The following is a 15,398-nucleotide window of genomic DNA, read 5'->3' as shown; positions in this document are numbered from 1 at the left end:
CAAATGGAGTGTTTGGAGGATTGAGTTTTTTTAGCAGCACTATCACAGTAATTTAAAATCTTTAAAATTCTGCAGTTCCAATTTTCAAATCATAAGAATTAAGAGTAATGTGTCTCCACAGTCCCTTGTCCCTAGCAGTAAGGCTTTAAATAGCTATTCTTCATATAAGAAACTACTGCTGCACATTAACATTAAGCTAAGAAGTAAGGAGTAAATTGTATTATTTACTAAGTTAATTTCTCTTGTCTACAAGATGACAGTAATCAGATGTGGGGAAAAAAAACCCCTGGTGTGGTCCAGTTTAGGTAGGATGTGCTGTCCAATAATTTGTTATGGGCTGAAGGTACTTCAGATTCTGTCTTGTCAAGCACCATTTGTTTTTTCTCCCTATCCCTCCTTCCCAATCTCATCCCTGTTAGGAGTACTGGGAAGAGCCCAGGAGCCCAAAGGAGTATAGCCCTCATCCCAGAGCAACAACACAGGAAATGTGCATAATGCTAACAGCTGAGAGAAACATGCCTCGTATCAGCAGCAATTAAACGGATGGGCAGCATCATTGGAACCATGGGGTGCAGCAGTTCTGTAGCTGACAGAAGGTCAGAGAATGGTGAGTGTTGCCTTTGTCTTCAGGGCAGGTGGTTGTTTTCTCTCTAACACCAATGGAGGAATGCAAGATAATGTTCCTCTCCCCCACAACTCCTGCCCAGTCCTGTTGTCAAAATATTTGTTTAGGGAAAATTATTTTCTAGTGATTTTCTTTTTAAAACTGTGCATAGCTTTTAGATGCTGGCTGAGGTCAGGAAGCAGCTTTAGGCCACCTCTAGCATTGACAGATTGGGTTGTAAAAGATTCACAGCATCTGGGACAGAAGCTAAATTTCAGAGGTGCCTGTGCTTGCTCTGTCACTGGCAAAGCTTAGAGGGTAAGGTATTGAGTGGGACCTTTTATGGCTTTTCACACCATAGGATTCCTGGGCAAACCACCCCAATTTCCCTGCTGTTGTGTGACCCCAATTATGAAACAAGTGTAATAAAGCAGGGCTATTACAATGACTTCAAAATCAGTTTTCTGGCCTACCAAGTGCCTGGCCTGACATTCTCCCTGACAATTAGTGAGGCTGTCAGATGAAAGTCTCCACAGGACCTGATTAAATGTTTAATTAAACTAATGGATTATCACCCTCCTTTTAATCATACCCCACTTTGGTATTAACTCAGCAGTTTTTGCACAGGCAGGTGTGTTCCAGGATTGACTCAGACCTTTTTTCAGACCCTCTGTGTTCTCTTTCAAGATTTTTCATTAAAGCACAATTTATTAGTCAGCAGAGAGCCATGTTACATGGTACTGTGCATAGTTTAGGACATTATTATGCTGAACAGCCGTGGTTGAAAAGGAAGGCTCTTGGCTACCAAGCCAGGACACAAGTCACAGGAAGCTGGTGCCTGAGAAGCAGGAGCACTTAGTCATGGCTACAGGGATCCCAGCTGACTGGTTTGAGAGCAGGCCTCAGCTTTGTGTTTGCTACTACAAAGCAGCATCAGTGCTGTGTCACAGTAGTGAAAGTAAAATGGAATCATCCAGAATCCCAGACCTACCTGTAACTGTGAGGCAGCTCTTCCTCTTTGGGTTTGCACACTATGCCTACATGTGCCTTGCAAGATCTTAGGGATGTGCTACTTGGGAATATTTCTGTAAAAGCTTGGAGTGGGCAAAAGGAGCTGTACTCTTTCTTGATCAACAACCATCAACACACATTGATGTGGGGCTTAGGATTTTGTGTGCTTCCTGGATTGTGTTTTGTCTTCTGGAGCTGCTGGATGGTTTCCTTTCTGCTCTTCAACAGTAGTCAAGTGATGCTGAACCATCATTCTATCTGCAGCCTGAGGCTGTACATTTCTCTAATGCATTAATAACATGAATTTAACAGATATTTGTTGGTGTAGAGACTTTCTGCAACTGATAACAATTTTGTTTAGAGGTGCAGTTTTGCCTTGTGTGAAAATCATGTTCTGATTCAGTCCTGAGAGTAACAGGGCTGTAATAAGTACAATTAAAAAAAAAAAAAAAGACAGGAAACATTCTGTTAGATTTGCAACATTAACCACAGTGATTGATATGTATCTGTCTTATGTGATAGCAATGGAACTGTGCCATGTTAAGTGCTCAGGACCATTAAGCAACCCAGGGGGCTTTAATGGGAAGTTTAATGGCTCTGATGCTGGAAATCTGTTTCTGTGCTGGTGATTGTGCTTTGCCCCTTAGGTACTCTTCTAAACAGAAATGTTGGTGACAGCCTTGCTGTAATGTGTCAGGCTTTCAGGTCTGTAGTGGTGGGGACTTCCAGAAAGGACAGAAAAGAGAGATCTCAGAGTTTATGTAGGGTCTCAAGGATGCTCTTAGTCATATAAAGATCACATTTCCTTCAGGCAGGAGGATTTTTCTAGGATGTATGCAATATCTACAGGATGGGAGTCTTTCTGGATTTTGCTCTTGTCTAGACTTGAAAATTTTACCATTTTAACTATACTGTATACTCATTAATGGTAAGATAAGCAAACAGCATGTTGTTATAGCATCTGTAAGCATTTTTATAAAAATGTTTCCTTTATGTTATACTCTATTAATAGAATTACTTTCCCATTAATATTTGTCCTTACTTGCATAACTAACAGTAAGAAAAAAATAATTCTCACTCAGGTTCCACTCATCCTAGTATAAATCTTCCTGGTATTTGTGATCAGTTACAATAATTGACTGGTGTAAACTGTTGTCCCCATAGTACAGAGCTTTTCTTTACTGTTTTGCAGTGCAGGACAGTGCTCACCCCAGGACCTCTTTCTGCCACCAGATGTTTCCCCGCTTAATAAATTTTTATCTGAGCAGTTAAAGGAATGTGATCTCTTTGTGGCATGAATGAGGCCTGAAGGCAGTAGGCTCTTTCTTCCAGGCTGCAGTCTTGATGATTGTCCTTCAGTGAAGTTTCCAGCAGTTTTCCAGACTGAGACCATAGTAGACACAACTTCTTAAAGTGCTGAGTGTAATGCATATTCAGCACATAGTCAAAAATGGTCTTCTGGTGTGTTCCATTGACTTTGGAGTGAGTGTTCTTTTGTTAACCAATCTAGCTAAAACTATACCTCATTGCCTTTTGGCTTGTCTATTTAAGCAACATATTCTACCCTTCAATACCATTCGTTAACTTTTTATCTTAGGATTTGAATTTTGCTGCCTTGTTGATGCAGCTCTGCAGGCTAAAACTTTCTGGTAGAAGAGGCTGTTGCAAATACTGTCATTACATCATTGTTCATGTCACAGCTTGTAAAATCAAAGATTTTTACTGCAGCTTGATATACAAATACATTGTTGATAGGGCAAACTGTTCTTTCACCTTCCCAAAACCCCTATAGTGCCCATCAGCTGAACATGACCTGGGTACTGTCTTCAAGACAACTAAATGGGAAAGGTTACTGACTACTTAGGTCTGAGCCAGTCAGGTGGGATCTATGTTGGAAGACAGAAACAGTAAAGGTATCATGTATTTTTTCAGTCTCACTTTTACTGGGTTTCATCTAATTGTTGACTATGCACAATGGACAGAATTTCTCATCTGATTGCAAAATTCTGCAAAGGCAGCGTGCATATTTTCCTTGTAGATTCCCCTGCATCCATGTGTACTGCAGTGCTTTCTGTTTTGACAGTCATTAGAGCTGCAATCCTCATCCAGAAGTGGTACCGCCTCACCATGGCCCGCCTGGAGATGAGGCGCCGCTATTCCCTCAGCATCTTTCAGTCAATCGAATATGCTGATGAGCAGGATCAGCTGCAGGTTTGTGATCTTCCATTCTTCCTATTCAAGCAGTTATGTTGTCCCCAGCACTGTGGCTGCACTAACAAAATGGGTGTGTGGTGATTTCTTTTACAAAGCTGGCTCTTGATTAATAAAACTGTTTCCTTACCTGACACATGAAGTTGTGTGTATTCATACACAGACATACAGGTGAATCAGGACACCATTCTGCCCATACAGCATATCTAGGGTATAAGTTCTGTATAGCAGCTCTGTTAGCCAGGGATTGCATGTCATTTACAGATCTCTATGGAGGATCTTAACTGTCTGTGTGGCAATATATGTGCAACAGAGATAATCAGTGTTTCAGCCCAGTGTCAGTATCATTGTCAGCCCAGGCTTCCTTTAGGGTCAATATAGGAAATTTGGAACTTAAGGCCTTTGTGTTCCTCCTAGCATCTGTGTCTAAAGTCAGTTCATTGCATTGTAGCAGTTGTTTCTATTGACTGTGAAGGAAGTCTAGGCAAATAGTCGGGGTTGTGGGCAAGATGAATTACACCTAAAAGCATCAGCAGCACTGAAACAGCCCTGAAACATTTTATGTATCCATGAAGTGTCAGTGGTGAATTCATAGCAAAAAAGGAAAGGGAGCTGTTTTTGTAGTAGGACACAAATTGTGTCATTGTTGCAGGCTGATACTAGGGGAATATACAGTGATTTATATCCCCCTAAATGGGAAATTGCAAGTAATAGAGTAAGAAAGATATTAATGCTTTTTGGATCACCTAAACTGATCAGTCTGTTTTTTCTTCTCTTTTTCATACTCAGCTATCCAACTTTTTTACATTCATGCTGGATCATTGCACTCATCCGGATGCAGGTAACAATAAAAATAAAAGTAATGTGGAGATTGTGTTTGAAAAACTTGATGTGAGGAAAGTTAATTTTCAGTGTGATATTTACAGCCTATGGCATGTGCTGGGATTGAGGTCTGATATCCTAAATACTGTAATATGAATTTGACCCTCTAAGTGTTGACGCTGCTCACTATCTACTTAGTGAGTCAGAGCAGTCAGTAAGTCAGAACAAGTATCTGTTGTCCTTATGAGAATATTCAGAGGTGCTCAGAGTACTTTCTTATGTGTTACTGCCCTTCCTACAAATTCCAATTTTCACAGTTTTCTGATCATGTTTTCTTAAACTATGAGATGTGATTATTCAGAAAGATTGTGTTCAGTTGGTTTAAGGCAGGTATAATCAAAGAGGTTGCTCTTTCTCCCCCACCACCTCTGGCAGTTCTGGACCCTGTTTTAATTTAATTTGTTCTAGATTTCACTGCAACATGTATCAGTATGTGAATGATAAAAAAGGAAAAAAATTTAAACTGCTGGAGATAAATCTTTAGAAACCATCTCAATTAAGCTTCAATTATTCAAGGAATAACCTTTAATTTTTGAAGTATTTTGGGATCTTTGGACATAACTTACTTTTGAGGTCAAGCTCAACAGAAGGACAGACTGAAAGTGATTTCTAAGTCCAGGAAACAAACATGACTTCCCTGAACAAATTCAGAATAGATCTAATCCCCGTGGAGTTAAAAATGAGGCTGTCCCCTTCTTACTGCATTACAAGAGAATGCCCTTTCTCTTTCATCTGGTCTAGCCATGGGTTATTTCAATTAAAATTTGCACAAGATACTTTGATAGCAGGATAAAACCACCATCAAAACCTTAAGTGGTTCAGTGTTCTAATGACAACTGGTAGAAATTGCAATTTTTCTCTCTTAAATACTTTGGAGTGCCTAATGCTCTCTGTGCTCTGCAGAAAAATAAATTACATTCGAGCCTTGCTCCAAAGGCAAGGCAGATGATTCAACAGTCCTCCCTTTGATTTTTTTCCCATTACTGCCATATTCTGTGAAAAAAATATCTGCTTTAGTCATTTAACTTCCTGGGAAGGAATTGGCAAACTTGAAGAAAAACAGATACTGCTCACTTCATCTACTTCTTCATGCTGATGGTGCACCTCTGTTCAGCTTTTATACTTGAATGGGAAAGAAAACAGTAGTGCTAGGTCTGAGATTTGGCAAAATATTGTTAATCTCTATTTTTATTATAAAATAAAATGGAATTTTACAGCTGCTTGTTGTAGATATGACTCTCCACCTTTATTAACGGTGTCTACTGACAGAAGCAATAAAGGTGAGGTGTCACAGATGACTTGCTAGGGCTCAGGACATGGCAGAGCACACTGCTACATGCATGGGCTGTTCACGTGCAGGTGGAGATCTGAGCCTCACCTGTGCACAGGGAGGGAGATGGAAGGTCCTGTGGGCTGCTCCTCATCATCACTGCACAGGTGACCTGATTCTTGGTCTTGTAGATATTGGGAACTGTAGATGTGGTTAAGGCTGAAACACATGATAAAGTGTATCTGGTTTATAGTAAAGCATCCCTTTGTCTTGCTGGCTTAAAACTTCCATCTTTTAGGACTGATGTTGTTAAGACTTGATAACTGCTCCAAAGGCTTAATTTTTGTCTTGGTTTGTTCCCCCTTTCTAACACTGTGTGTTACAGATACCAGAACCCTAAACAAAAGAGAAAAATTATGGTGTATGTTTAATAAAGAGATGACCAAGGCTGCCTGTGCAAAGGAGCTTAGATTTTTTTGATGAATTGCATATCAAATGTGTACTGTGTGGGTTGTGGTTATTTTTTCCAACTGCTGGCTGTATGCATTCTTTGCTTTAAGCTCTTGATTGCTTGCCCCTGGAAGTGACCTTTGCAGCACTCATGCCAGCCCCACTGATGTAAGCAAAATCAGTGCTGAATAGAGGGATCCTTAAAGAACTGCTTCTACTTCTGCTGAATCACCATCTTAAGATGTGAACCAGAGTGAATGTAAACATAACAACCAGAAAGGCTTCAAATTGACTTTGCTATTTTCAAGCATTTTCTAAAACCTGCAATTCTCTGTCTTTTTATCATTTTCATCAGTGTGTGCTCACTTAAATTAGAGTGATAGCATATGGTTCAAATGCTCTCTCCAAGAAGACAATATATAATATTCTTACCAAAGAATGGGTTGCCTGTTCTTCTCAGCATATGATAAGAAAGTTACCAGAAAATTTTGTGATCTGTGGTTTTCCTTACATTATAAACTACTCAGCCTCCCCCATTAATCTTGTTACTTTCCTCTTTTTAATCTGTTTTTTTCAGATTATGTTTTTCAAAGAAAGAAAGCAGCTGCCATCTCATTAACACAGTAGTGCTTTTGATGTGATTGTTTATCTGTTATACCGTAAAGCTTTTTTCATCCTCTCATTCTCCTTAAGATGCTAGTGTAGTTTGTGATTGGGATATTATATAGTTGAGTGTCTTGTTCTGCTTCTTATTAAAGGCTATTTTGCAAGGGTTTGTGGAAAATAAGAATAAAACCCTTTTCGAACTTACACTTTTATCCCTCATTTCCTGAAAAAAATCTTCCTACCTTCTCAGCTTTCAGTGGAAAGCTCTCTGGTCAGAGAAAGCTGGAAACTGCCTTTCCAGCAAAAGATGACCCATTTACTCACTCTTTTATGGGCACATTGAGGGTGAGAAGACTGCAGATGCGTCCTGACAAAAATGGTGGGACTGGGAAGCTAAACCTGTTCCTCTCAAGGTCACCAGGACACCCCCAGGAGCCTTCCTTCAAAGGGAAACAAAAAAAAAAAGTGTTGTTTTCTGCAGTTTCACTCCCCATGATGCCTCCCTTACAGCTTTAACACCCTTCCAAGATGTTTTACACAGAGTGATTCTTGCAGTGGGGAATAAGTTATAGCTGCTTGCAGTTTGTAGCACCAGAAACGGTGTGAAGGAAGAAATGTTTGAAGCATTTTACAAACCTCCTTCCTCTTTGTAGGATCAGTGTCCATTTGGCTTTGACTTGAGGGCTGTGGATCAGTATCTGGCTTATGTAAGAGCACTTCTCAGGAGTCAGAGGTGCTCTCAGGTATCCCAGTGGTCAGGCTGGAGGCACACAGATGGTGGCAGAACAGAGGAGTGATTTCAGAGCTGCAAAAGTAGCTGATTCCTGGTTACCCTGATAATGAGCACATCCTTGTCAGTGGCAGCTTTGACTTGCCTTGAAAAAACTCCCATGGCAAGGTGATATGGTCAGGAGAATCAGGTATTTGGGCTTTCTGTGGCCAAATTGACTCCACTTAGCTCTGGGCATCTGTGTTTAACATGGAATATGGCTGTACTTGTTTGTGTTTTGTTAATAGTGAAGGCTCAACTCTCTGAGCCTCGGCTAAATGGGGGTCAGAGTACAAAGCAGGTCATTGCCTGTGCTTCCTCTAGTCAGTGGAGAGATGCAGATGCTGGCAGAGAATGTTTCATTCTGTCTTGACACGTGTGCCTGAACCAGGTGTGCCAAGACTTTTCATCCCTGTCTTTCAGTATGAACTGAAAGAGCCTTGACAGCTTTGACTGGAACAGCAATACATGAGGGGTGCTGAACCCTTCAGAATTAGTCCTACATGGGGCATGTGGTGAGCTGGGGTGCTTGCTGGACAGTGTGGTGATTCCCCAGGCTGCCTTAGGCCATCCATTACGGACTGTTCAGAGATGGGACAGTCATGCTCTGCAGGAAGAAACCTTAAAATCCAGCTGAAAGACAGCCTGAGGAGCCATAAGCACACTCTAAGGGTAATGACCATGGCTGGCTTTTGACAACTCATCCAGAAATGGAAAATGGGGTACAATCTTTGCAAAGATATGCCCAACAGGGAAGGATTGGGTTTCCCAGCCTGAGCGTGTGCCATAGAAGCGAGTCTGTGAGGAAGGCAAGTTCATGTTCAGAGGTAAAGTGATGGATGGATGGATGGATGGATGGATGGATGGATGGATGGATGGATGGATGGATGGATGGATGGATGGCCTACTGTGTGCTGAAAGGGAAGGCAAGAGTAGGAGCAGGCATGGGCAGGTGTCTACCTGGCTTGAAATGCTGAGAAGATCATTGACTCTGGAGGAGTCCAGTCAGATGAGGACAGCTGGTTAGAACAGGCAAGAAATGAGGCATTTGGGTGGTCTGAGGAGTTGGTCCTGTAGTCCCCACTTCTTGGGAAGTGGGGTGCAGAGGGAGATATTGCCCAGAGGCCTGCTGCTAGAGCTGTAGCAAGAATTGGTGCAAATGTGCTTGGCTGATTACTATGAGAAAAATCAGCAATTTCAGTCCATGGTGACATTCTGGTGTCCAGCCAGACAAAGCTGTAATTGTGGTGGAAGACTGCAAATCAAACTGCACTTGGTGAAAATGATGAACCCTGAGCACCTTGCTGTTACTTGATGCCTTAATCCATTTGACTGGCTGAGTATAACATTGCACTAGCACTGAAAGTGCTAATCAGCTCACAGCTGAAGTGCTGATAGTAAAAGGGGACTTTTTAAAATCCAGATTACATTTTTATCTATTTATTTTTTAATATTGATTTTATCCAGTTGCAAGACAAGTTGGCCTATATGAATCTCATAATTTATGAGGCCACATGCTGGTTTTGGCTACTGTGAGTTTTGAGTCACAGCTACAGGTCAGCTGTAAATCAGCAATAAATAATGCAGCTACACAGCTGAAAATAATACATTTTTATTTGCAGTTGCAGGAAATCAAGGTTACAGAAAACTTAACTGTAGCCCAGCAAAAAGTGTTTACAACAATCTCACAAGAGCAGCTCTGCAACAGCATCTGCTAGAACACTTTCATTTAGGGACTGGTTCTCACTTTTGGAATAATATATGACTAAGACAATCTGCAAGAAAAAACTCTGAAATCTGCTATCAGTCAGTTACGTTTCAAGGTTATGTCACGAAAAATATTGGATTGAAGCAATTAGCAGCCTTCCTGCTTCCTTCATGTTCCAGGAAAATTAGAAGCTGTGCTCTACTTTCACCACTCTGTTTTTGTTTACTTTGTTTCATCCAATAGTTTTATGGCAACCAGCCAAAAGCTGGCATTGTTTCCTAGCTGTACCAGAAAGGAGTGATTTGCAATCTGCTGTGAATAAATATAATTTTGTTGGTGACTTTTAAATAATCACTGTGACCTGCTGCTATTTAGCCTAAAAATTTTAAGTAGAAAATAAAAGCAATAGAAGGGAATCTTCATAACATGTATTAAAAGTGTAATATTGAACTTTAAACAGATGATGGTCATTAAATGATCAGCCATGACTTTTGCATCTCCTTGTACTGGGGAAAGGAGAAGGAAGTTTGTACCAGGTGATGGTTCTCATTACTTGTGAGCAAACTGCTCCACAACTTCAGCACAAAATGTTTTGCACCCTGACCACAGATACTAGCAGCTGGAAAAGAGTTTTTGCCTGTTCTTAACTTTGGTTTGGTCTTTTTTCCCTTGTTGTGGTTGATTGGTTGGTTGGTTTTAGTATTGTGAGACAATCTGGGGAGACCTGGAGCTTTTCCCCTATAAGGAGGCAGGAGTCAGCCACTGTAATACTGCAGCAGTTAAAGCTGTTATGTTCAACCAGTTCTGGCCATGCTGTTACAGCTCTATGGGGGGCTGGTGGGTTTCTACATTTTTGTTTTCCTTCTATCTTGTTCCAGTTTCTCAAATTTTCACCAGTCCTAGTGCTCCTCAGGTGGTGGATGAAGACTTATCTTTAAAAGAATTTGAAAAGAAGATTGATGTTCCAGACTCCTATTATGGACCACGACTCTCATTCCCCCTTACTGTTGAAGATGCCAATGCTCTCCTTCATGCTTTCAGGAATGAACAGGTAATTTGCAACTAGCTTGTTTTCTTTTTTTAACTTATTTTACATCTGTCAGATTGCAGTTCCACAATCCAATGTAAAGCTAAAGTGGTGCCCAAAGAGATATTTCACCCTTCTTTTACATCTCATTACTTTTTCCTGCTAGCCCAATGTGATCATAAATGTGCATGGTAAGCTGCCTTGGGAAATTGATCTGCCTCTAAGCTAACACAATAAAATCAAAAGCAGACAGTTCTCAGACGAGTTCCCACATTTGATTCACTACTTTGCTGCATGATCACCAGGCCTGGCCCTGGGGAGGAGGCAGGGACTAGTGAAATGAAATGGGAACCTGTAGCAGCTGCAAGGCAGAGGTTCTCAGTGAGAGTGCAGGACTGGGGAAGGTGTCCTAAGCTAAAAAAGAAACTAATTATCATCTTTTTATGGGTTAAAAGTGTTCATTGTTTGGTCTTCAGTCCTTTGTCCCCCACCTCATTCTTTTAGAGGAGGTGTAAGGGTTAATCACCTCATTGTGGAGTGCAAGACTCCACCATAACAGTGGAGTGACTATAAAGCATTGCTAATCTAGCAGAACAGAATGATAGCACAAATCTCTGGAGCTCAGGCTGCAGCTTCCAAGGCACTGAGGAGGCTGTTCCTCATTCTCTATATTCCTGAGCAAGCCCTTTTGTTGCCCATAAGATGAAGGTGGAGCAGGGAGGCATTAAACAGGACAGCTTGCTTTGAACTGGTAATTATTTGTGCTTAACAGTATGCTGTGTAAAAGGGGAAAGGGTCTACCATGCTTTATAATTTACTAAATAAGAATATTTTTCTCTAGTAATTTTCTATGAAGGCTGATTGTAAAATATCACATATAAAGCATATGATAAATGAGCCAACCCAGACTTCATCTTACTGTCCACTCTCCCTTCTCTTACTATGGCTGGCATTTTATTAAGGAAATGGGCATATGTAATTGACCTTTATGATTGCTTAAAGACATGAATCTTGAAAAGTCATTCTGTAGCTCATCTATCTCCTCTACTAAAATTCCTCAGATCTCTGTTGAAATTAAAAGCTTTAAAATCACCAACCAAAAAAATTGCATAAAAAACATCAGGAGAGAAGACCAGAAGCTTCAGTGTTGCACTTTTATAACTTCTTCACTGTGAACAGGAAGATAACTCGTGCCAAGGCAGCCCTTACTGGAGTTTTCTTGTCATTGTTTTTGCAATTTGCTGAAATATCATTTATGGCCTTTGAGGTTTTGTTTTTTTTTTTTTTTTTTTTGTTGGCTTTTGTTTTGGAGGTTGTGAGATTTTTTTCTTTTTTTTTTTACTCACACCTAGAATGACATAATTTTTATTTTTTTCCCAGTTACTTTAAACAGATGGCCTTATGCAGTGATTTTGAGTGCTCTATAAGTCTTATCTCTTCTGAAAGACAGGAAGAATAGAAACAGCACAGTATAAATAAAGTGGGAAAATCTGTAAAACAAGTTCAGTAAGATCTCCATATTCACTCACCGGGAAGCAAATGCAAAGCTATGAACACTCCTAATTCCCAGCTCTAGGCCAGACAGCCTGCACTCATGTCTGGAGGTCAGCACATAAATAACCTTGGCAGTTTATGTCTGATATTAATAAAGCAGACAGACCTATTGCTAATTCAAATAAATCTTCCTTTTCTACCTGCTTTTTCTTCTCACAGCTGCTTCATGCCCGCTATGTGCTGCAGCTGCTAAGTGAAACTAGGAGGGTTCTCAAGGAGATGCCAAATATCACCCATCTTTCAACTTCCTACTCCAAGGAGATAACTGTCTGTGGTAAGGTGCCAGAGAAGAAAACTGCTTTGGGCTATGGGTTGATATTCTAAGTGGTTAGAGAATGATACTGACATTTCCAAATTTTACCATTAGAACAAAGTTCTCAATGCCCTAAGAAAATATTTCTTTTTATTTCTTTTCCCCCACAAATGCATAAATTGGAGCAAACAAACAAACAAAAAAAGTTCCTGAGTCATAAAGTATATTTTAGGAAATTCCCTCACCTCCTCTTTCCTGTTCTTGTTTAACATTTCTGAATGAGTCAGTATTAATTCAGCTAACACTGCACTGCAGCTTAAATACTCCTGCACTTCCACCTCTAAAATGCCACCAAGTATTTTGATCACTGGCTGTAAGTCCCACCTTTCTCCTCTCACTGAGAAAAAAAACCTTACTCAGTAATGATTTTAATGATTTTAATCATAATTTACTCGGTAATGATTTTAATGAGGGCTTAATATGGGTGGCAAAAAAGACCTTTCAGTAACAGCATGACTATCTAGAATAAATTGAAATGATAATAACCCCTCATTTCTAAGGAGACCCAAGAGGATGGATAAGTCTTTATACAGCCAGCAATTTAGTCTCACAGAATGATGTGTCACACAGTACTAAGGAACTAAGAGCTCTTTGCCCATCTATTTTGTTACACTTTTGTAAATTATGGATAGTGGGATGCAGTATCCTGACTTGATACAGAATGCAGTAGCTGCAAAACAGAACAATAATGGTGACATAACTCTTGACAGTGTGTGCTGTGTGTAATAGTAAAGTGGTATAAGGGAAGTTGTGTGGGACATGCAAAATAAATAATATTTTTAAAGATGTGGCTATGGACCTACTTTGATTGTCAGGAAAGGGTTTGTTTAAATAAGTTTTTGTATAAACCTTATAAAATTATAAAATAATTTATCAACCAAGCCATCAAGACCCCTTTCCAAACCAAGGAAACACAGATTCATGCTTGTTCACAATACATGTTCTCACTAAATAAACATTCCTCTTCATGTTTGTATTGCATTTGCACTATGTAAGCAGCACCAAAAGGGATCCCTCTCCTGTACTGAAACTAAGAGCTTTTGTCACCAGAAAGAGCCTCTGCAGAAGACAGATAACCCATTTTTTTAAACATAATCAGTCCAAAATGTTGATTTCTTAAGGTATCACTCTCCATTCCTTATAATTTCAAATTAATAATGCAGATTAAATACATACCTGAAATGTTTGCATCCACATATGTGATAAATATCTATCATAGCTTGAAAGATGCCTTAGAACAAATTCACAGGCTCATAATTAATCAAAAGCACAGAAACTGTATACACATAAAAATGTCACTTCTCTTTTCCTAATTATTGGTGGTAAAAACATATTATCACAAGCTAGGTTTTGAAACTGTTCTGCATCTTTGTGGTGGTGAGTCACAGACATGAGAAGGTTGGCTCTCATGAAATGCAGTCAGATGCACAGGGGATCTGTGCTGCAGTGATGCTTTGTGTTGGGGTGAAATCCTCCTTGCCTGTTCCTGAGGCAGAACAAACCTCTCAAAAAGGGCCCAATCTGTCATTCCTGTGGCCTTGGCATTGAGGCACACAGGCATGGACAGTTCTTGACACTCTCCATCACTTCCTGCTGGTAGTAATCAAAACCTGTCCCTGAAACATGTTCTATTGTGCAGTATAAAAAGGTATTAGATCCAACTAATTCCACTTTTATAATTCCAGTTTCTTCCTCCTCTGTGAGAATTTTTTTTTTAAAAATGTTTTTGTTTCCTGTAGGAGATTTGCATGGAAACCTGGATGATCTTTTGCTGATATTCTACAAGGTAAATAGGTACTCTGAGATGTAGCATTTTCACTTTATGACTTGTTATTAAGAACAGATATTTATATGTGACAGATTTATCACCATTAGAACTGCTCATGTGGTGTCCATACACCACACACACAAATCCTGGAACAATTTGGTGTCTTTGTCAGAGCTTTTCCTTCTTCATATCCTCCTGCTCACTGTGAAGGAGATTGAGGAGATTATTATTTTCCTGAATGCTGAACTGCAGCATGAGCCAAAACATAAGAGGACACCTTGCAAAGTCTCCAAAGTTCTTCCACTGTTTTAAATTCCATATTGACTGAAGTCTGCTAAAATCAGGAGCTGAGTTCCTGATGTAACACTACACCATGGATAATATTAACATTCAAGAAAAAATGGAGAAGCTTTCATTTAGGCTTTCCACTGATACCTGCAGGGTTTTTTGTTTGCTTTTGGGTCGGTTTGGGGCTTTTTGTTGTTTGGTTGGGTATTTCTTTGTTTTGGTTTGGTTTTTTGGGTTTGTCTGGTTTTTTATTGTTGTTGAGGTTTTTTTTGGAAGGGGGTGTTTTTGTTTTTATCAGGAAACAAGAAAGAGTGGTGTTTAAAAGCTTTTTAAGCCTTGGAAGCAATCACACAGTCTGCACAAAATAGAAGTGCTTTGTGCACCCTTTACATATCCTTTGTTATCATGCTAAAAATGCATAGCTCTGTTTTACTGATGTGTAAAACAAATTAAGCTCCAGGCGAGCTTTTCCAGGATTGTATGTTTAACTGAAGATGCAGGAAATGTTGTGTATTTAGTTTCACATTTATCTTCAGGATGAATCACCACCTTTGATTGAGCAGGTACTCTCTTTGATTTGAGCTTTCCGGGGCAGGGGGAAGGGTTTGTGGCAGATCCTTACACGTTCATCTGCACTGAATGGAGACTGGAGTGAGCTAAACCAGGTGTTTCAATGATGTCATTCTCCCTCTGATTCCAGCTTTGTTACACTTCATCTGAGACTTGTTCAATGTAAATGTGGCTGTTTTGCCCAAGTGCACAACTGAAGTCTGTTGAAGTATAGTTAAAGTATAATCAGACCTTTCTACAGAGTCCTGCTTTTCTTACTAATCAACCATCTTTAGCTGGTCCTTGGCTTGCAGTCTTTTGGTTCTTAAGCTTTCTTTTTAGAACTGGAATAAGCATGATACATATAGATTTCATACACAGAACCTGG

The 15,398-nt window shown here is 39.9% G+C and overlaps 1 protein-coding gene across 3 annotated transcripts in view; it reads left to right on the top strand.

Moving 5' to 3' along the window:
- PPEF1 (protein phosphatase with EF-hand domain 1) overlaps positions 1-15,398 on the top strand; it is a 34,720-nt gene that overhangs the window by 5,032 nt on the left and 14,290 nt on the right. The window contains exons 2-7 of one of the 3 annotated variants that reach the window (XM_036385501.1): positions 420-607; positions 3,699-3,826; positions 4,616-4,667; positions 10,390-10,562; positions 12,252-12,366; positions 14,145-14,191. In XM_036385501.1, the coding sequence (XP_036241394.1) occupies positions 544-607; positions 3,699-3,826; positions 4,616-4,667; positions 10,390-10,562; positions 12,252-12,366; positions 14,145-14,191 (579 nt within the window). In that variant the 5' untranslated portion in view covers positions 420-543. Of the gene's footprint in view, positions 1-419; positions 608-3,698; positions 3,827-4,615; positions 4,668-10,389; positions 10,563-12,251; positions 12,367-14,144; positions 14,192-15,398 lie in introns of those variants that run through there. The other 2 variants (XM_036385519.1, XM_036385509.1) reach the window with 2 other exon arrangements.

The sequence above is a fragment of the Molothrus ater genome, chromosome 2 (assembly GCF_012460135.2).
Source record: "Molothrus ater isolate BHLD 08-10-18 breed brown headed cowbird chromosome 2, BPBGC_Mater_1.1, whole genome shotgun sequence".
In the NCBI taxonomy this organism is placed as follows: domain Eukaryota; kingdom Metazoa; phylum Chordata; class Aves; order Passeriformes; family Icteridae; genus Molothrus; species Molothrus ater.
This window is presented reverse-complemented; position numbering and strand designations above follow the sequence as displayed.